Source organism: Fundulus heteroclitus, chromosome 15 (genome assembly GCF_011125445.2).
Source record: "Fundulus heteroclitus isolate FHET01 chromosome 15, MU-UCD_Fhet_4.1, whole genome shotgun sequence".
In the NCBI taxonomy this organism is placed as follows: Eukaryota; Metazoa; Chordata; class Actinopteri; order Cyprinodontiformes; family Fundulidae; genus Fundulus; species Fundulus heteroclitus.
In genome coordinates, this window is record NC_046375.1 from 15041294 (window position 1) to 15062176 (window position 20883).

Genomic DNA, 20883 nt, shown 5'->3' on the forward strand with positions numbered 1-20883 from the left:
TTATCTAAAATTATAACTTGCGGCTCTGAACGAGTTTAATTCAAGTGGACTGTAGGCAAAAACGGCTCTTTAGACTGTAAAGGTTGCAGGCCAGCCACTGAGTTAGAGGCTTGAAAATACTCGAGACTGGGGTCAAGGTTCACCTTCCAACAAGGATTCAGTATACATAAACTGATCTAGAATAGCATGGATCTGCTGATCCGACCTGACTGAGCTTGAGTGGGCAAAATGTCCAGTCACATAGACGACACCTTTCAGATTTTTATTTCGCTACAAAAAAGTAAAAATCTTCTTCCCCTTTTCTTCTACCTCATAATTATACTCTACTTTGTGTTGCTCTTTCTCATAAAATCCCAGTAAAAAAAAAAAAGTTGTATGATCGCTTTTGCAGAGCCCCGTACTTGCAGTTAAACAATGTTCAAGCCTTAGTTTGTTATTTACCACTAGAGGGCAGCAGAGGCCTGTTAATATGTATTAAGAAACCATGCTTGACGTTTGTCTTCATGCTAAATCCCTAGCCTAGTCATCTTAAAGATGTTATGTGTTTTTTTTTTTTGTATCAGTATGTGATGGTTATCTCTCACCTCCAGGTCATTAAAGAATAAGTGCGTGTCAGCCAAGTTGAAGATCATCTCCTCCATCCTCAGACCCAGTGTTACTGCCATTGGAGGGTCCTGAAGGAACAGAAATTACAGCTCGGTTAACGTCAACAGTTTTATCAGCTGAAATGACATTCAATGAGTGAGTAGGTCTAGCTGTAAAAACCATTTTGCAATTGGCACACTTTGCCAATTCACACCTCTACCCACCGGCCGTCCCCATTGGTGGAGTTGGTACATTCTGCTCATCACAGCAGACGTTGACAGACAAGCTGCACTTGCCCCGTCCCATCAACATTCCTAAAACTTGTGAGGGAGGGGGGGGCAAACTGAAATGTGTGCGTCCCCTCCTGTGCGCGGCGCAGAGAGTCGGTACCCTCGGAGGCAGATGCTTCAGTTTATTTGGTATGTGAATGCTTTGAGTGTGTGTGCTCGGCAGAACGCAGCCTGCCCTGCCAGCCATGGGGCTCAGCTGCAAAAACCATCATCTGCGATGGGTCAGCGAGGGTCGAAAGCTCGCTGCACAATTCGCTGACACGATCAGACGACTAGAATAGAATGAAACTAACAGAAGGGTGAATGAGAGTTAAAAGGGGGAGGCACAGTCACAGAGCAGATTTGTAAGTGTGAGGAAAAAGCTGGGGAACAATGAGATATGTGTTTTCAAAATACCAAAGTTTATGATTCACTCGCTTTCCTGTCAGTAAGTTAATAACTATTTAAGTGGTTCTCCATAAAGTTCAATGTTGTTTGTTTGTCATCTTTTTCTCAACCGCCCCCCCCCCCCCAACAACAACAACAAAAAACATATTACTGAATCCTGGCACCACTACTATGACAATCATCACCCCTTAATCCATATGTTTTAAAACTTGTGTCTTAAGCTCATTTGCAGCTGAGATATAAGGAGTTTGATCTGAACGTGACTGACTTTATGTCCATTCATCCTGAACACAAATGTGTCCAATAGCCGTAGATAAGCGAGGATTTAGGTCTTACATTATTTGCAAATGACATTTTGGGTAAAAGCAGTAGCCTGAATGAAACAGAGGATCAGGGGAAAATCTGCCCAATGTTTTAATGGGTTTATGAATCCAAGAACAGCCTTAAGTTATTAAGGTCAACCATTTTCAAGAGTAACCAATCTGGTTTTGGTTCACTGGCTCAAGAAAAGGAAGCTCAAGGCAACAGGTTGTTTGCACATTCCTTTCCATTTCATCCTTCCACATAAACTTTGATGTGACATTTTCATCTTGAATTTGTTCCATTCTAATTTCTGATGAGCCAGTACCAACTTTTTGCTAATTTTAAAACAGTTGGCAATTCCAGTTCTCCCGAAGTGTCATGGTTAGTGCCTCCTGCCATGCGCCCATCTGCTACGCCGTAATCAGCCTCATGCCTTTCACCTATGATCTGCTCTATTCACACACACTCCTGTATGCAGATCTTTGCCAGATTATTGAAAGCTCCTGCTGGTAGATGTCCCTTTTCTTTCCATGTCTGATCTCCTTGGTTCGACCTCATTTCTATCTTCTGGATTTTCCTGCCTCGCCATGGCCTTGTCCTATTTCTAGTGAGCTTCTGATTCCTGAACCAAGACCTTGTTTCTGAGCACCGACCTACGAGCCTTTGCCTAACGTCTGGATTTTTTTGCTGACTACTGCCTCAATGTGTGTGACCCTTGGATACCCTCTGTTAGGATATCAACAAGGTCAAGTGGAACGAGCTGTTTATCCCGGCACATATCTATCAGATACCACCCCGGAGGTGACACAGCTTCCCTGCTGATGTCACAGTTTGGATGTGTACCGCCCTTGTATGGGTGTGTCCCGAGATCCCTTTATAATGTTTGTGTGATGAGCACTCGAGGCCTCCTGCCGATCAGGGGCCCATCAGCGCTGGTGTGACTGTAACTATTTCTCTGTCTTTACCTAGATAAAATATAACTAAAAGCATACTTGTCTGTTTTATGCGTCCTACATTCAAGGTAGTAAAGTAAGTGGGGGTCGCCTGACTGGGTAAAACGAACTGGGTCCACCAAGGGTGCTTCACCGTAGACACGGCACGGTGAAACAGTAACACCTCCAAACTTTGCATTCACATCTGAAAAAAGCCCAATAAGCATTTATTGTACAAATTTACTGACTTATTAAAACATACCCTAGTATGCCAGATCATGCTAAATGGCTCCTAGCACCAGAGCCATTCAAAATTGCCACGTTTGGAAAACCTTGAGTTTAAAGGTAATCATAATATTGTCATGCTTTTAATGTTGGCCAAATATTCTGTTTTTATTATCCCTTTCCAGCTCTCGCCACTCTGCTGTGTACAGCAATACTTTTCCACATTCATGCTACTACTTATATCCAACATTCACCATACCCTGGTCCCTGCTTGGACCAAACAACTTTGGCATCTTCTTCCCGACACAACACGACATTGCTTCATGAGGCCATTGGCCCCATGAAACACTCCTCTTCCTCATCATCTAAAAGTATGATGCCAGAGCTTTTCATTGACAAACTGACAGGCACATACTGCAACACACTGCTGTTGATAAAACTCAGAATTTTGTTAGGTCTCCTTTCAACAAGCACAACGTATCCTGGAGGCAATTTGGAGTTGGGCACAGTTTGGGATTGTGCGCACATCTTTCCAATTTAGATCACTACGCCACCAGGAAACATCGAACATTTTTGATGCACCGTGTGGTACTCATTGTCATGGACAGCACTGATTATCCTTTGGACCCGGAAAAAAAACAAAAAACAAAACAAAAAAAACAAGCTTGTAGGAGCATGGTCAGATCCGTTTTTTGAAGAAGCAAAAGTGCCGCTGGGAAGTAATGCAAATAGCAGTTGAGCCTCTTATAGGTAGAGTAGTAACTTATGTGGAGCACTGCCGCTGTAGAGAGGGTGCGATAAGGTTGCAGCTTTGACATGAATCTTCCTATTATTTGCTGACCAAGCTATGCAGGCGTGTTCATGAAACATGTCATGGATACGACGCCTCTACAATGCTAAACCGCCGAGACCCCACTTTTGTAGACACTAAAAAACAAACGGAAATTTCTCACAGCGTTTTCGTGCATAACGGAGAGTGCACTGAGTTAATAACACACCTCAGAAGACATTGAGCAAATCTCACTACCAGATTGTAGAACTCAAGCTAAAACTTTCCCCTGATTGTTTCCCCACATTTAAGTACAGCAGAAACCAAGCTGGACCAGCCACTAAATCCACGTGTTTCCCCGTCTCACCCACCCACAAAGATTTACAACTCACCAGGACATCTCTCATACTCATTAAATCTAATTTGCCAAACATTAAATGTGAAAAAAAAAATAAAAATAAATTGCTGTGCAAATAGGAAGCACTTCAGTGCCCACAACGTGTACTTCTGGAGTGCCAAAATTCAGTGCAAGTCTTGTTTCAACCTGTGTGTGTGTGTGTGTGTGTGTGTGTGTGTGTGTGTGTGTGTGTGTGTGTGTGTGTGTGTGTGTGTGACATCAGCACTGCGCAGGTTTTGAAAGCCTTTACAGGCAGGCTGGTCGCTGCAGTGGTGCACACAGGAACAACGTCACCCAGTAAATAAATGTAGCCTTGGCTCAGAGGCCTAACCTGAGATCAGAGCCAGCAGCTATTAAAATAAAAGGGAAGTATAAACAGTGGTGCTGGTGTGTGATAAAGTGAGACCACCGAACAAGTTTAGGGACATTTGGTAGAAGCATTACTCAGAGTAAGAAATTAGCACATCATTTTCATTGGTTGTGATTAAACTAATGAAGGTATTGACAGTTATTAATAGCTTCATTTAAAGACTAATTTTACTGTGTATGTGATCATAAATTGACCATACCATTCCTGGAGCAGCTAATGTAACACAAGTAATCTACTGTGAGAAGTAAATGCACATAAAGGGCTCATTCTGGTATTTTTAAGTACGTTTTGTGTAATCTCGGAGCCGGGGAATTTTCCGTCAAACTGTGTCCAGGGCTAAACAGGACCAGGTGCTTGCTTAGTACCAGGTCTGTTTCTACTTCCATAAAAAAAAGCAGTACTATCTTAGTGCTTACTTTGAGATAAAAAAACATGCTTCAAAACGGATAGAAAAACTATTAGAAATTTGCATCACCATTGGGATAACAAACTCTACACACATCAGAAATGCAGTTTAATGGATTGCATAGAGCTGTCCAGACTTGAAATTCAAATTCAATTCCAACATACTTCATTGATCCCAAAGGGAAATTAAATAAACAGACTTGAATACAGTTCGACTTATTAACACGGTCCTTGAATATCGGCAGCTACGTATAAATCCCGATTAAAACAGCATGTGTAACTCGTGTTTGCAGCGGCGTTTATAGATTGCAGTTTCTAAATTAGGCCGGTGATAATAAAACAATTACTGAGAAAATTAGACATGTTGTTTATGTAGATACAGCACCTTGCAAAAGTATTTATACCCTTTTTACTTCAATTCAAGTCACATAAAATCTTCAAAACTCATTGTCCTTTATTTGTACCAACTTAAACTACCCCATACACGATTAGTGGAAATAAATGTAACTTTTTTTTTTTTTTTTTTTTTTTTTTTTTTACAAATAAATAAAAATGTAGAGTACATTTGTATTCATCCTTTCTAAGTTAATACTTTGTAAAAGCACCTTTTTGCAGTATTTTACAGCCTCTGATCTTTTTTTTATTTTTTATTTTTTATTGCCTCGTATTTAGCTCCATCTTCTTATGAGCTCTGACCATGTTCCCTGTCTGCTAAAGCAGGGGTCCCTACCCCCCACCTCTTGGGGCTCGCGAGATGAGATGATTTGATGCTGATGGGCTTAAAAAAATTTAGCAATTCCTTATTTGTGAAACCCATATCAAAGTAAGACAAGGCAAGTTTATTTATAAAGCACTTTTCAGTAACAAGACGATTCAAAGTATAACTTTACATGATGTTCCACGTTTCTAATTTTTTTGCAGGGGTAAGGCTGTAATATTTTATAAGAGTTTATACTAAAATAATATTTTTTTCTTGCGATTTCACAACTTCATTCTCATAATTTCCCCCCAAAAATTCCACTCGCCAAATATGGGGTCGCCGGTCTCTGGCACTGTTATTTTGGGGGTCACACGCTGAAAGGTTTGGGAACGCCTGTGCTGAAGAAAAGCATTCCCACAGCATGATGCTGCCACCACCATTTTTCACCACAGTGACATTTTCAGGGTGGTATACAGTATCAGTCTTAAACCACACACAGCATTTAAAATGTTTAAATTCGGTTTCATGTGACCAGAGAACCTTATTCCAAACTGCCTCCCTTTGCCTACTAGACAACAGCATCCAAAAATAGAGGGATCCGAAAATGTATGTAAGAGGTGTATTTAGTATTTTATTGGTATAACTCTGTACTGGCTCTGAAACCAGTTCTTATCGGCATTAAAAAATTAAAAATAGTGCACTAGCACCAGGGCTGATCTACAGTGGATCCAGTTTGGTGAGAAAGACTCTGAGTGATAGACTGGTGGATCATCTTTTCAAATTAGATTCCCCTAAACTGAATGAGGCCGCACAGTTTGCACACAAGAAATATTCCAGAATTATACCTAAAGTGTTGCAATTGCATCAGATTGTGAAAGCAGTGTCCTACCTTGCCATATTTCTGTGCATAGGAGCCGGTGAGCAGAGAATGGAAGACAATGATCGTCTCATCTAGATCCCACACAAACACTCTCTGCAGAACCAAAAGAATGAGATGAGAAAGAAGCAAAAAAATGTAAATCTACGCATGTATACTTATATTGTACAAGACACAAAGGACTTGACCCTGGTCTTTTATTCTTTTAGTGAACAGTGGGCAGGTAAAAATCAAAATGAATTCCATACTTCCATTGAAGTTTAAATAGTGTTTAGTCAGTACTCCAAGGGCTCTGTTTTTTACTCCTTTACCTCCAGGTCACTGTCAGGGGGAGGAGAAGGGTTGTTTTTGCGGCCCCTGCCGCGAGACTTGGACCCCCCACTCCGACAGGCTCTGTCGTCCAGCTCTTTGATGGGCGTGGAGGGGCTCTGCACTGTATCAAAGTCCCCTGAGAGGGAATACAGACACAGAAAATGTGTTAGAAACATTTCATAATAGGAAATCTTCCCAAATCAGCCTCAAACTACACAAGCAATTCAACTGTGCATACCGAATGTAATAATGTGGTTAGGGCTGTAGCTCAGACATGTATTGCCCCTTAGATGTCCTGTTAAATGCAATAGTTCAATGTTATGGGGATGTCAGATAAGCTTAAAGGTTAGCAGGAAGCCCAACAAGAACTATTGGCATTTTTTTTTTGACAGATTCAGGATAGCAGGAACACATGAGGGTTTAGCAAAAGATAAAATCCATGTGATCTTATTGTTCTAACATAGATACAGCCTGTGCATCTGCAAAGTAATACGTAAGAATGCACACAAAGGCGCGCACGCATTCTTCCACACGAGCACGCCCTCTTAGTGCCATATGCTCCCACCGCTGCTCGGTAACTAGAACCAGACCTTAAGCTTCGGCTCTCATATTGTTATGTCTCAATCAGAGTGGAAAGGGAGAGTGAGAGAGTGGGGGTGGATAACAAAGACGCACGCCGCATGTGACGGACAACACACACACACACACACACACACACACACACACACACATTAAACAGACACAGACTAGAGCTGCATGGGTGAAGAGGGATTGAGGAAAAAGTGAGAAAGCCAAAGAAAGGGAAAATGTCAGCGACAGCAACTATGATAAGCTTTTCTAATCAGGGTTCCTGAATTACGGCCAAGACAAACCAAAGTAAAACAAGCAAAAAGAAAACCGTGAAGTTGAATATAAAGTCAGGTTTATGTTCACTCTGGTCCAATTTAACTCTTCCTATATGTTTTTTTTTTTTTTCGTTTGACAACAATAATGAATAATGAATATTCTAGATGTATAAATATAAGTTGTAATAGAAAACATTAGCATAGTGCTTAAAATTTGTTGGGATGACTTGAACATGTAGTTGTTATTAGAATCTCTTCTCTGCAGTGGTTTAGGTTGTTATCCCTCTGCAGCCCCTGTCCCTTGTGGAGTTCCTCAGGGCTCCATCTTAAGTCCTATGCCGTCCATTTTATAAATGATGATGTTTAAGGCTATTTAGCAAAAAAAAAAAAAAAAAACAACAAAAACAAACGAACATACAAACAAACAAAAAGCAAACAAAAAAAGAAACAATACTGTGTTTCCTTGTTTTGCGCATAATATCCTTATCTATCTGATGGTTAAGGTTTGCTGCAAAAGTTCTATGTAACCACCACTGAACTGTTTCAGTGACATAAAGATGTACATGATCATGAGATGGAATTTTTTTTGGATTTTAAAAACATAATTTCACCAGTCAACTAGCCAGTTTCTTTTAGATTTTCCAAGATCCAGACTGAAATCTGAACCAGGCTTTAGTAGTACCTGCCCCAAAATGACTGAATGCTTTACCAATTCATGCACACATTGCTTACACCAGTGACATTTAAAGTTGATCCTTAAAACTTGTCATTTTTACCTTCTTTACTCTGATATTATGAGACTTTGGTAGATATTAAGTGTTTTTTTAGGTAATTTTATTGTTTTTCTACACATACAGCACCTCCCGTTTTACTCATTTTGATTTAGCTTAACTATAAAGCGCATTGGTCAAACCCGTATGTGTGAAGGGATTTTACAAACCTGGGTGAATCTCAGCAGCCTGTCCTGTCATGGCAGGAGCGGGATCTTGCAGCTGGTAGGCTGCCGTGGAACCTGTGCCGTCAACGCTGTTTGAGGTCATATATGACCCATAAGTGGAGGGAGAGTAATACTGCGCATACTGGTTTTGGCCAAACGTCGTGTATGAGGGATAATCCTGCAGATGATAACACTGATTGTGAGCACAGGAAAAGCAGAGACGAGAAGTGCAAGAGCCGACATGTTTGAGTTTCCAGGAAACAGACCAGACAGACTTCTGAGGGCAGATTTTACAAGAGTTCCCTCTCATTTCTCTAATCCTTTATTCCCTCCAGTCTTTATTTTATATCTCAGGGACAATCAAAGCCTTGTGCTGCTCCTTTTAAATGACCAAGTGGAGATGGGCAATTTTATGACTCAGCTCTCTAAACCTGTCAGTACATCCATCTCTGGAAGTCTCTATAAACTGCAGCATACCACATAAATGCACATAAACATTCTGGCACAGCTTGAGTGTAGTCCAACAAAGAGTTGTACGCAAGTCTGCTCTCATATTCTACAATATGGACAGACTTAATTGTTTTCTGTCAAACTCCCTCCTTTTGGTCCTGGATGGATGGATTATTTAGTAAATCTTTTCCATTATATCAGTGGAAATTTTTTCAGCCTACTTCATATACATAACCTAATCAGATCTTTAATACTGAAAGTAAAATTTAAATTGGTTATATTAAATAATTTGTCATTTTTATGCTAAAATTCTTTTCGTCCTCAAATTGGTGGTGTGTCGCCATAATATAGGCATTGAAACTGAGCCGTCCTCGCAACTTAAGAAATACACACCCCACACAAACAAGATATTTCTACTCCTTTCAACCCACATTGACCAAACTTTGGCCTTGTTTGTATGAAAAACCACATCCTTAAAAAGTGACATCAAAGTCACCCTGATACGCATTTTACTACAGCGATACAATTTATCACATCGACTAATATTCCTAAACAAAACATTCTTTCACCAAGGCTAATTGTCTACTTCTTTCACAAGTTTCACAAGTTGCGGCGCAATGCTGGTAAATGACCAATGTCGGTGTTCTTTTAAAGAATCCGTATTTTTTAGAAACATTTGCAACCGCTCAACTACGAAGATCTGAAGATCTGCCCATCCATTCCAAACTAATTTTGCCAGATGGGGTCACAATTAAGGTCAAGACAAGGCTTGTTTATTATTATTCAAACCACTACAAGAATTCATATTTGATCACCAGGAGCAGGGGCGCGCGGCTTTGGTTATAGTCAAATAGGGGGGCGCTGCGCTACCTGATCCTGAGGACATTTTGTGACTTCAGCTGATTTTATTTTCAATTAATCAGTTAAGGAACTAAGAAAATCTGATATTAAAATGTTAAAAATGGTTCAGGTTTATAAGTCATTTGAGTTATGAAAAAAACGTGTTGACACTTTTTGGTGCCACTCTTTGCAATGATGCTGGAGTTTATCCTGGCTATTGATAATGAACTAGTTTGCTGCCCCTGACTGAGACTTTCAAATATTTTGCAACCTAAACAAGGTTTAGCTTTACTATGTACATCAAATCTGTCAAAGGGTTATATATAACTATGGAATATGGTTCATTTTATTGACTCTGAGAAAGCAGGTGCTTACATAAAGTGATAGATAATGCGCTTATATTTAGTACCTGCTGTGTGGCAGTGTAGTTGGCGGGGTTGGACACCGAGTTGTTGGTGGCGTAGAGGCCTGAGGAAGGAGTGAAACTGGACCCTTTTGGAAACAAAGTACAAAAACAGATTCGAAATTGAACATTTTTAAGAAAGGGTCATTATAATCTCAACAACAGTTAAAGGAGAAATATGCATTCTCAGTGATCTGACCTGGCATCTGATAGGGTGAGTAGGCAGTCTGTCCGGGCTGAGGTGTGGTGAAGCCGGGGCTGTAGCTGAGGCCAGTCTGTAGTGGAGACTGACTCTGGGTGAGGCTGCTCTCTGTCTTAATCCCAGGAAGCATCACACCCAGATCTGCAACAGAACGAAGAAACTGGTGAACAAAATATGCAATTTGCATTTATCACTAAATCTCTCTTTTGCTATGAGATTAACAGTTTTTAATTATTTCGCTCTGCTACTATCAGTAGCACTATTGGATGCCCGATGGAGTATGATGCTTCAGTATGAAGTGGCCTTCAGTTTTAAGTGGATTTAAAGTTCCTCATCTTTAGATCTTTAAACAAGGCTTTACTGCCTATTGCTTATGCACCACCCCAATCTAATCAATCGATCTAATGCTAAAGAAGTAGTATTTTAAAACCAGGTAACTTTGAAAATCATTCAGTGCTGTTTTTCTTCTGTTTCACAAGGATTCATAAAAAGTTATTTTTGTTTTATTCCTTTGTTACATAATCTTGGTAATTTAAAAATGTGATTGTTTAACAAACATTACTACATTAACTATTGTTGAACGATAGATTATTAAACTGCCTTTCATTGGCTTTTTTTGTTCTGCCTGTTTTATTATTATTATGTCTCTGCAAAATAGGGAAATAGTCCACATTTCTTGTCCAAAGGCCCAATTAGCTCTCGCTTATAAACATTCGAATTAGAAGGGTCGCCTTTAGGAAGTGCAACCATGTTCCAACTATCTGCAGTGCACCATTTGACCCACATCTATCAGCTAAACATTAAATTAAAAACTAATAGTCTCAAAAACAGCTTCTTTCCAAAAGCTGTGAGGGCTATCGCTCCCTGCTGAGATGTTTGTGGTCTGTTAATCGTTACAGTCCCAGTGTTGGTAATTCCTATTGGCACACTGAAATTTCTTAGGGAACGTCTGATTGCACGCCTCTGTAAATGAAGGTTTAAGATTATTGCACAGAATTTACTGGTTTAATTTTTATCTGTTTAAAAAAATGCTTTTTTAAAAAAAAAAGTATTATGAGTTAAAAGACGTAATTTGATAATAACGGGACAACTTTTCTTTGCCAATGGCACAACGATTAACTCAATCTACAGCTACCATTCAGGTATATACATATATATATATATATATATATATATATATATATATATATATATATATATATATATATATATATATATATATATATATATATATATATATATATATATATATATATATTCTTTTTTTTTTTTTTACGATTGTTAATCACGTTAATGCTTTGTTTCCCCGCAGTGCTCTCCGGACTGTGTTTTTTTTTTTTTTACCCTCAGCGCTTTCCGTAGTTGCTAGAATGCTAGAGACTAGCAAAACAGACCCGCGCTTACTGTTGCCAAGTCCGCTTATTTCATGCGGCTTTGGGCTTCTTTTTTTTAAAGTTGCTTGTACATTTCATGAGTTGTGGGTTGCAGTTTTTTTGGGCTTGTCTCTCAGGGAGAAGTCTCTTATTTGGGCTCTAAAATAAGTAATGCTGCCGCACTTCAGACACAGTGAGTAAATATCCCTCCGCCTCATAACGCGCTGCAGCGCATCCTCCTCTAGACTGACATAGGAGCCGACGGTAGTAAAGGCAGAAGGAGCAACTCTACCCGTATTTTCTGCAGTATACGGTGCAATAACCGGTGATAACTGCTGAAAGTAGATTACGTGGTGCAGATCACCATTTTGAGCAGAGATTGGTTCTGAAGATGAGTTTTTACATGCTGATAACATTGCAGAAACCCAACCCTTAAACCATACTTTAATGCTTATTACTTAGTTGTCTTTTTTTGTCTCTAAAATGTAAAATTAGTATTACTTTATATGTACCCCACGACCCGACCCCGGAGAAGCGGAAGACAACGGACGGACGGACTTCATGTGTAAATGCTTAATACCATCCATGTCTATCTTTGTTTAAATATTTCAGCATGAAATGTTTATTTATTTACACATTTGTTTACACATTGTGTAAACATCAGGGAGTTATGATTAAAGATGTAGCCATTATTGGCCAGTGTTTAACATTTTATGGCACCAGGATGTTTTCATTCCAATTCTGAAAAGTGCTTGAAAATAAAAAATAAAAAAATATTTTTTGTACAAGCACGTTTTTTACTAGTGTTATTTATTATAAAATTGCACATTAAAATGCCCAAATAGGCTTTACACTTTCAGAAATAACAAGATAAAATATGCGATTAATTTGCGATTAACCTCCAGTTAACTACTGAAATTATGCGATTAAAATTTTTAATAAATGTTATTTTTTTTATTTGACAGCACTAATACCATATTTTCCGGACTATAAGTCCCAGTTTTTTTCATAGTTTGGCCGGGGGTGCGAGTTATACTCTGGAGCGACTTATGTGTGAAATTATTACATATTTTTACCGGTATAACATTACACCTGTTATTTTCACACCAAACCACAAGAGGGCGCTCCAGGCCTGTGTTGAATTAGACGTAAGCGACGTAGAAGCGGACGTGCCGCATCTTCTACGTCCGGAGTGAACGGAGTTATTTGAAAGTGACACCGAGGATGAAGATTTCACTGGATTTTAGTTATTTGGAGTGACACGGGCGCTTTGGTTAACTTCTTCGCATGTTATTTATGCTATAGTTATCTGAATAGCTTTTAATATGTTATGTTAACATACCAGGCACGTTCTCAGTTGTGTCATGTAGCATAAACTAAGCGTACAATTATTCAGCCTGTTGTTGCCTCCGTTCTATTTTTATTTAAAATTGCCTTTCAAGATGACATGTCTGTTCTTGATGTTGTATATTATCAAATAAATTTCCCCCAAAAATGCGACTTATACACCAGTGCGACTTATATATGTTTTTTCCTTCTTTATTATGCATTTTATGGCTTGTGCGACTTGTACTCCGAGCGATTTATAGTCCGGAAAATACGGTATATATATATATATATATATATATATATATATATATATATATATATATATATATATATATATATATATATATATATATATATATATAAAAAATGCGCTGATAGACTGGCGACCTGTCCAGTGTGTACCCCGCCTCTCACCCATCACAGTGAATATGGAAATTGCTCAAAAACATTTCACATTCTTAAAGAAAAGAAACTGAGGGATTATAAATGGCTGGATTGGTATCCTAATCCCAACACAACCTGTAAAAAGAAAAACCCACAACAAGGCACAAGCTGAGTGCTGCACCAGTAAAGACCTGTGGGATTATCAAAGGTGAAGGTGTGTAGTTTTCCTTTGTGCATGTCTGTTCATACCATAGGTGGAGAGTCCGTAGGCCTGTCCTGTCTGTGAGTAGGCTGTATAAACGGTTGACTGCTGCATGCTGCTGAACTGAGGTTGACCAGCGTATGTTGGCATTGCAGGAGCTGGTGGTGTGGAGAGGATGTGAGGGTAGGGCCTGGAAAAAACAAAGGTGAGTTTATAGACAACTTAACTCACCCCAATTATTATTATTTTTTTAAAAGCAAGCAAACTTACTTTGATGGGTAGAGGGAAGGAGAGTACTGATGGGCCGAACGAGGGCTGTATCCACTGCTGGTTATTACTGAAAACAGTAAAATAATCCAAAACAGCAACGTTTGAAACTGCTGTTTAATTTTGCATTTAATAAAACCCCTCATGTGCAGCATTATTCAAGGCCTCTGGCTTATTGGAGCAGAAATGCCATTCCAGTAAACACACTATGTGAAGCATTTTGAATGGAGAAAAGCCAAGTTCTCCTCTGCAGAGAGAGTCCACGAAAAAACCCCTTACAGTGGGCCTCACAGTTAAACACAATGTCTTTTTGTGGTCATTGAGATGTCAGAGCTTAGTACTGACAAACACCCCGCTGCTTCTAAGCTCTCTCTCAAATGCTTTGTGTATCCGCCTGTGGGTTTGCAGTGTAAAGAACCACAGGGATGTTTGTGAATCTAAAAAAAAGACAAAAGTAAAAATGTCTCTCATCCTTGTGCCAGCCTTTCATGATGCAATCCAAGGACAGACAGCAGTTGAGTGGATTAAAGCTTTCAGCAGGGCTACCGCTGAGCTAAAATGGATGATGTTTGTGGGAGACAATAGTTTAGTTGTGTGTTGAGCTGAAATACTCGACGTGCTTTACCTGAGCCAGCATATGTGTCCAGTGATGCGTCGCCTGTCGTGGTGACCGTATCGCTGCTGTTCAAAGGCTCTGTTTTCACTTAAAGGAAAGGAACAATATGAGAGCTACAGTTTGATACTTTAGATGCTTCATTAAAAAACAAACAAACTAACTAAAAAAAAAAAAAAAAATCCACAAAAAGATAAATCATGCTGGGCAAAAAGCAAAGAAACAAAGACGTCACCATGCAATTCTGCAATTCCAGTGTGTAAACAAAAAGGTGTGTATAGGGTTCCCCTTTTCAATCTAATCAAAGTCTACCGTTGAGGGTATCAAGTTAAAAAAAAAGTTACAACCAAACAAGCTTCTTAATTTACCCGCCTTCCTGTTTTTCATTTAAGTTCCTGAAAATGACAAATGCCATGAAATTCGATAATTACGTTTAAAACACAATTATGTACAGAAAACCACCTGGCAAATTTCCCTTCACGTCTACTGACTTCCCCTGGAAATACAGGAAATCTGATCCTGTGACCGGTGGGAACCTCTACAATATTACGTTTGGAGACCACACAAGCTGTAATAAATTCTCTGTTGGCATGTCAAACACAAACAACACGGCACAGCAAACAAAAGCCAATCAGACCAGGTCCTGGCAGAAAATCATTCTCAAACAACACAGAGCAATCCTCTTTGCTCTTAATGCAATGCTCTATGAGTTTCACACACATGCTCCTCTGTACCATATTCCTTGGAACCCGAGGCAGGGGGCGGGCTGCTGCAGCCCAGCAGCCAATCAGCCGTGTTTAGAACGGTCATGCTTTCACCTGCAGGAGTGCAAGGCAGGAAGATGGTGAGGATATGATGCAACTAAAACCAGATGCAGGTCTCGGGTAGATAATTAATAATTACATCCTACAGATCACTATGAAACCAAAACAATGGTTTTAAATACATAAAAACAAACTCAAACTTGTCGCATGACTTTTCCTTTGCTTATATGCTTGTGATAAGCAGCGGCTTATGAAACAGAACATAAAATGGCTAACTTTCAGAAATATAACCAAAGGTAAACGAAAGCGTAAACTATGATTTTTTTTAGCACTTTCTAAACTTAGATTATTATTTATTTTTTTAACTTTTTAATTAATTAATCCTGTCCTATGTCAGCTTTCTGTCATGCAGCCTGCCTGATTGTTGTTTAATGGACTGGCTGGTGGGTTTCCACCTTCTGCTTTGCTTCACCCAGCTAACTAGTGGAGCAGCTTCACCTGCACTGACTCTAATTAACTGCAAGTTATTCCACCTGTGTCTCTGCCTCTCACAGCAAGTCAGGGCCAGATCGTCTCCTTGCCTTGTGTGAGCTGCAGTCCAGCGTTGTGTGCACCGCCTGCCCTGACCTGTTTTTCCCCGTGTTGGATTCTCTGCACACCCTGGCCTTGCTAGATACCTTATCGGCCTCCTGACGCTGGTCAAGTTCTGGTTTTGAATTTATGCATGACCCCCATGAACTTGACGGCCTCGTTCTGTCGGTCTTCTCGGATCTCGACTCCTGCCCGGCTCACAGTCCAGTCCTTTGCCATTGGATGTATCGGCCTTTCTAGCCTGCTGTGAGCAGCCTGCTTTCGTCTCAGTCTAGCTCCTGGTCACCCTGGACACTCTCCTGTCTGTACCCCATTTTGGTTGCAACATCTATTCAATCAACCTTCTAACCGTAACACCATGTCTGGCTGAATTATTGGGTTCTGTGTCTGATAAAGCAAATTGTTATGACATAGTAAGGATAAATGGTAAATGACCTGTACTTGTATAGTGCTTTATCAAGTCCAAGGACCTCTAAAGCATTTTACACTACAATCAGTCATTCATCCATACATTCACACACTGATGGTGGTGAGCAACACTGTAGCCCTGGGGCAGACTAACACAAGCAGGGGTGCCATACAATCGGCACATGTACCAACAGCAGGCAAAGCAGATGAAGTGTCTTGCCCAATGACATGACTGAGATGGTGGGAGCAGGGGTTTGAACTGGCAACCTACCGGTTGTGAACGCCTAGCTCCGTGTGCCACCTTCGTCCCGATAGGCGTAAACAAAGTAAGTTTTTGTCATTCAAGCTGGTGGTAGTAACACCAGTTTCGCCAGTCGGAAGTCACTAAAACTAGTGTTGCTTTTGTGTGTAAATTTGTCAAAACAATATCGTATTCTGTAATTTTCTCTGGTCCTCACTCTGATCACTGATGACAAGCCTACTGCCCACTGTCATTCGGCTGCTAGCTGTCTAAGGAGTGTCCTGAAAAGGATGTGTGCAACATTGATAGGTGTTGAACGTATTGTGGATAACCTGGTCTGATCCAGAGTGACGGAATCTATCGCACTTAAACGGAGCAGCTTTTCTTTCTAGGAATCTGGCAGAATTGTTTAATTCTCCAAAATGCTGACAATCTGGGGTCCAGACCAGGATGCAGAGTTGTAATTTAACACACTTCTCTGCAGCCTCTGTACTGTTACCCTCCGATTGTCCCACTGAGACAGTGTTTGCCAACGGAAAAATCAAATAGATTAAAAACTAATGAAAAAGGATCTGGATAATCATGAAAGTCTCATAAAAATGACTACAACTGAACAAAAATCAATCAAACTTTTAGTTAATGACTTGATTTGTAATAATCAGATTAATTTATTTGATCTCACAGAAACCTGGCTGTATCAAGAAGATTATGTTATTATAGTCAACTCTGAAACATTGAAATCTTCCAGTTCCTCAAAATACTGGGCGAGCAGGAGTAGCAACCATCTTTCGTTGAATTTATTGATCAATTCAAGGCAATTAATAGCTATAGTTCTTTTAAATATCTGTTAGTTTTCCTCAATATTACCAAGCACTTAACCCACTTTTGCTTGTTGTTTAGTATCACCCACCAGGCACTTACTCTTTTATTTTAGATCAGTTCTCAAACCCCTGATTCAGTGTCAAATACTGATGGTCAATACTGATACTAATGTTATTATAATGGAGGGCTTTACCATTTCTGTTGACGCTAAAGGTGAAAGTGATAGCCTAAATGCAGCCTTGAATAATGTTTGACTCAATTGGCTTGGCTTAAAACATCTGCAGACCTACACACTATTGTCTTCATACTCTACACCTTGTGTTGACAAATGGCGCTGTGTGAACACATTACAGTATTTCTTCACAACCCTGTTCTGGGATACCATTTTATATCAGCCTTTGAGTTTAATTCAACCAAGTATTCCCATTATAGCACATGTCTATCAGACAGTGCTGTAAAAATTTGTAAAAAATGTGTTTTTCATATTCTCAATATAACAGAAAGCACAGCAGAAGGCAGCTATATATTCATAGCAGTCTGGCTCTCTGGTTTAGTTCAGAGCTACCTTTTTTATACAAGCGCAATGTTTGAAAATGTGAGACAAAATTGTATTCTACACATCTAGAGGACTCCCACTAAACTGGAAAGAGAGCTTACTGTTGTATAAAAAGATCCCTAGCCAAGCTAAAATGTTGTATTTTTTATCCTTAATAGATGATAATAAGAACAATCATAGGTTTCCTTTAAGTAAAGCTGGCAAACTTACTCAGAGCCATAGCTTTTTTTTGAGCCATTCATTCTCTCAGCTCTCAGCAATGATGACTTTATGGGATTCTTTATAAAAAATAGTCTATTAAAAGTAAAATTATTGGCATACTCTTCATGGTGATTACTTTATCCTCACTAAATGAGGCAGCATTAGAGGTAACTGTGGAACCTGATCTGTGTTTGGACTCTTGATTCATTTGCACTTTCTAATTTATAAAAAAAAATATCAGTTTCATCTAAACCTTCAACTTCAACCAAATGATTTAAGTCTTCCTTTTGATTACTGGCCACATTTTAGACATGCTTAATCTATCCTTAGTAAATGGATATGTATCACTGGCTTTTAAGGTAGCTGTAGTTAAACCTTCACATAAGAAACCTTTTCTCAATCAAGATGACTTAATAAATTACAGAACTATATCTAGTCTTCCTTTCTTACCTAAAGTTCTTGAGAAAATAGCTGCTAATCAAGTGTGTGAACATTTCTATTGTAATGACCTGTTTGCAGAGCTTCAGTCAGGTTAAAGAGCTCAGCATAGATCGGAAATAGCTCTGGTGAAAGTCACTTTGATATTTTTATGGCTTCAGATAATGGACTTATCCTGTTAGATCTCAGTGCTGCATTTGATACAATCAACCACAATTGACTCTTAGAAATGGTTGTGCAATGAATCCTAGCAATGACTCTTGCAGGAGAAACCTTTGTTTTCTAAATCTTTGGAGGGGTAAGTCACTTATGTTTGAGCATCATAAAAAACACAAATAAAAGTTATTCTAAACCATTTAAGTTATACTACACTTCACTATATCTTAGTTATTTTATATTCCTTTTCCCAGTGTTCATCTTTTTGTTAAAGCAAGCAAATTCTCTTGTTATTACTTACATGTATTTAGCCACCATTTTCTGTTTTGATAAACTGGGGTCAGTGGAAAGTATTAAATTAGATTTTTCAGTCTCTTGCCCCTGTTTTTTTTTTTTTTTTTTTTTTTTTGCATTTTGAAACCCTGCTTTCAGCCTAGTTATGATCCAACAGCACAAAATGTGAATACTGCCTTCCCCGTTCCCATGTTTTTTAAAGGGCTGCGTATCCAATGAGGAAACCAATTCCATTACTCAAATTAATAGAGTGCTAGAACATAATGTACTGTGGAAAGTGTTTGCCCTCTGACCGATTTCTTCTGTTTTTGCTATTTATGTTCACACTTAAATGTTTCAGAACATCACACACATTTTAATACTGAATAAGTTAATGCAAAAAGCAGTTTTCAAATTATTTTTTCCTTTAATAAGGATAAAAGGCAAAAAAACTTTCCAAAATGATCTGGTCTATGTAAAAAAGTAATTGCCCTCCATTTTAAAGGGGAAGTCCGGTCAACAAGGAAAAATCAGGGTATCATTAGCTATAACTAAAACTAATACGTTTGTGGTTATTTAATGAACTTATCTTTAATCAATAAGAAAATAAAAACATAAATTGTCGTCTGAATCACTGTGTATGGGGGCTGACATTACTGCCCATATTTGGGCAGTAATGGGCGTTTGACATCACATCCTGGGGCGTGGAAAAGCGGAAGCGGCGACAGCATTTCTCTCCGCTTTCCATGCAAAGTCAATAGGAGCCGTTTTACATAGCTGCGATCATCAATATTTTTTTCTGATTTCCAGAGGACTTCACCGCTGACATTAACAAGAGTTATTGCTGAAGCAACAATGCCCACGTGCATGGCCATCTGATGTTCCAACACAACTGGTAAAAGAGGAAAAAAACATTGCTTATTTCAACACAGTCACTTCAGCGATCTCTCCTCCGCTGTGTGTGTGTGTGTGTGTGTGTGCGCGCGCGCTCAGCTGCAGCGCCGGTGCAAAGCCGTGCTCAGCCCAGCATGTGCTGGAATGCTCTTATATTTTAATAATTATACCATAATAATCAGATAACTTAAGTCACTTCAGCGATCTCTCCTCCGCTGTGTGTGTGTGTGTGTGTGTGTGTGTGTGTGTGCGCGCGCTCAGCTGCAGCGCCGGTGCAAAGCCGTGCTGCGCGGAGCGCGCACACACACACACACACACACACACACACACACACACACACACACATGCGTGTATAGATATATACTGTAGGACCCGACTGAGTTTGATCTTGGAAAATAGTGCGCTGTGACAAACAGAGCGTTGAAACTTGCTCAACAGCGGGTCCGCCGAGTGACGTCAGAAAATGGGAGGTGACAGTACTATTCTTGACCAAGATGGATTCCTCCACATAAACATGATTAAATGAGAATTATTATTAATTAAAAAAACTTATAATTTTTTGCACAGTATGTAGTAGTTTTATATTTAAAGTACTTTCAGCAGTTTGAATTCTGATTTTGACCGGACTTCTCCTTTAAATCAAGAATTAACTGTGATTAAACAATTTTTTTTAGAAGGATGAGTTCAACTTCATCTGCAGTTACAATAAATAATAGCTACATAAAACATTTTGTATGGATAAAATGTTCTCAAAAAGCAACACATCAACTAACAAAATTATAAACAGCAAAAGAAAACAAGGTTATTGATGTCTATATTTCTGGAAAGGGTAAAAAAAAGCATCTCTAAGCATTTGTGGTCCCAACAAACCAAAGTAAAAGTCATTATTCACAAATGGGGAAAAATGCAGAACTGGAGAACCTTCTCAAGAGAAGTCAGACCACCAAAATTACTTCAAGAGCACATTACCAATTCCACCAGGTCAAAAACAACCCACAACAACTTAGAAAATATCTAATTTGCCTCAACTAAGGTCAGTGTTCAAGATTTGACAATAAGTCAGAGAGACTGAATAAAAAATGCATCTATGGGAGAATACCAAGGCAAAAACCACTTCTTCCTCCAGAAAAAAAAATAAAGAC

The 20883-nt window shown here is 39.2% G+C and overlaps 1 protein-coding gene across 7 annotated transcripts in view; it reads right to left on the reverse strand.

Annotated features, from left to right (window-relative positions):
• eya4 (EYA transcriptional coactivator and phosphatase 4) overlaps window positions 1-20883 on the reverse strand; it is a 71575-nt gene that overhangs the window by 8691 nt on the left and 42001 nt on the right. For 6 of the 7 annotated variants that reach the window (XR_004932867.1, XM_012880693.3, XM_036147494.1 and 3 more), the window contains 10 exons: window positions 15132-15215; window positions 14410-14487; window positions 13788-13854; window positions 13565-13707; window positions 10227-10370; window positions 10034-10116; window positions 8338-8512; window positions 6552-6688; window positions 6253-6336; window positions 585-674 (listed from right to left, as the gene is read on the reverse strand). Coding sequence is in view for 6 of the 7 variants with exons in the window: in XM_012880693.3 (XP_012736147.2) it covers window positions 585-674; window positions 6253-6336; window positions 6552-6688; window positions 8338-8512; window positions 10034-10116; window positions 10227-10370; window positions 13565-13707; window positions 13788-13854; window positions 14410-14487; window positions 15132-15215 (1085 nt within the window). In the remaining variant the exon portion in view is untranslated. The remainder of the gene's footprint in view (window positions 1-584; window positions 675-6252; window positions 6337-6551; window positions 6689-8337; window positions 8513-10033; window positions 10117-10226; window positions 10371-13564; window positions 13708-13787; window positions 13855-14409; window positions 14488-15131; window positions 15216-20883) is intronic. The other variant, XM_012880694.3, reaches the window with a different exon arrangement.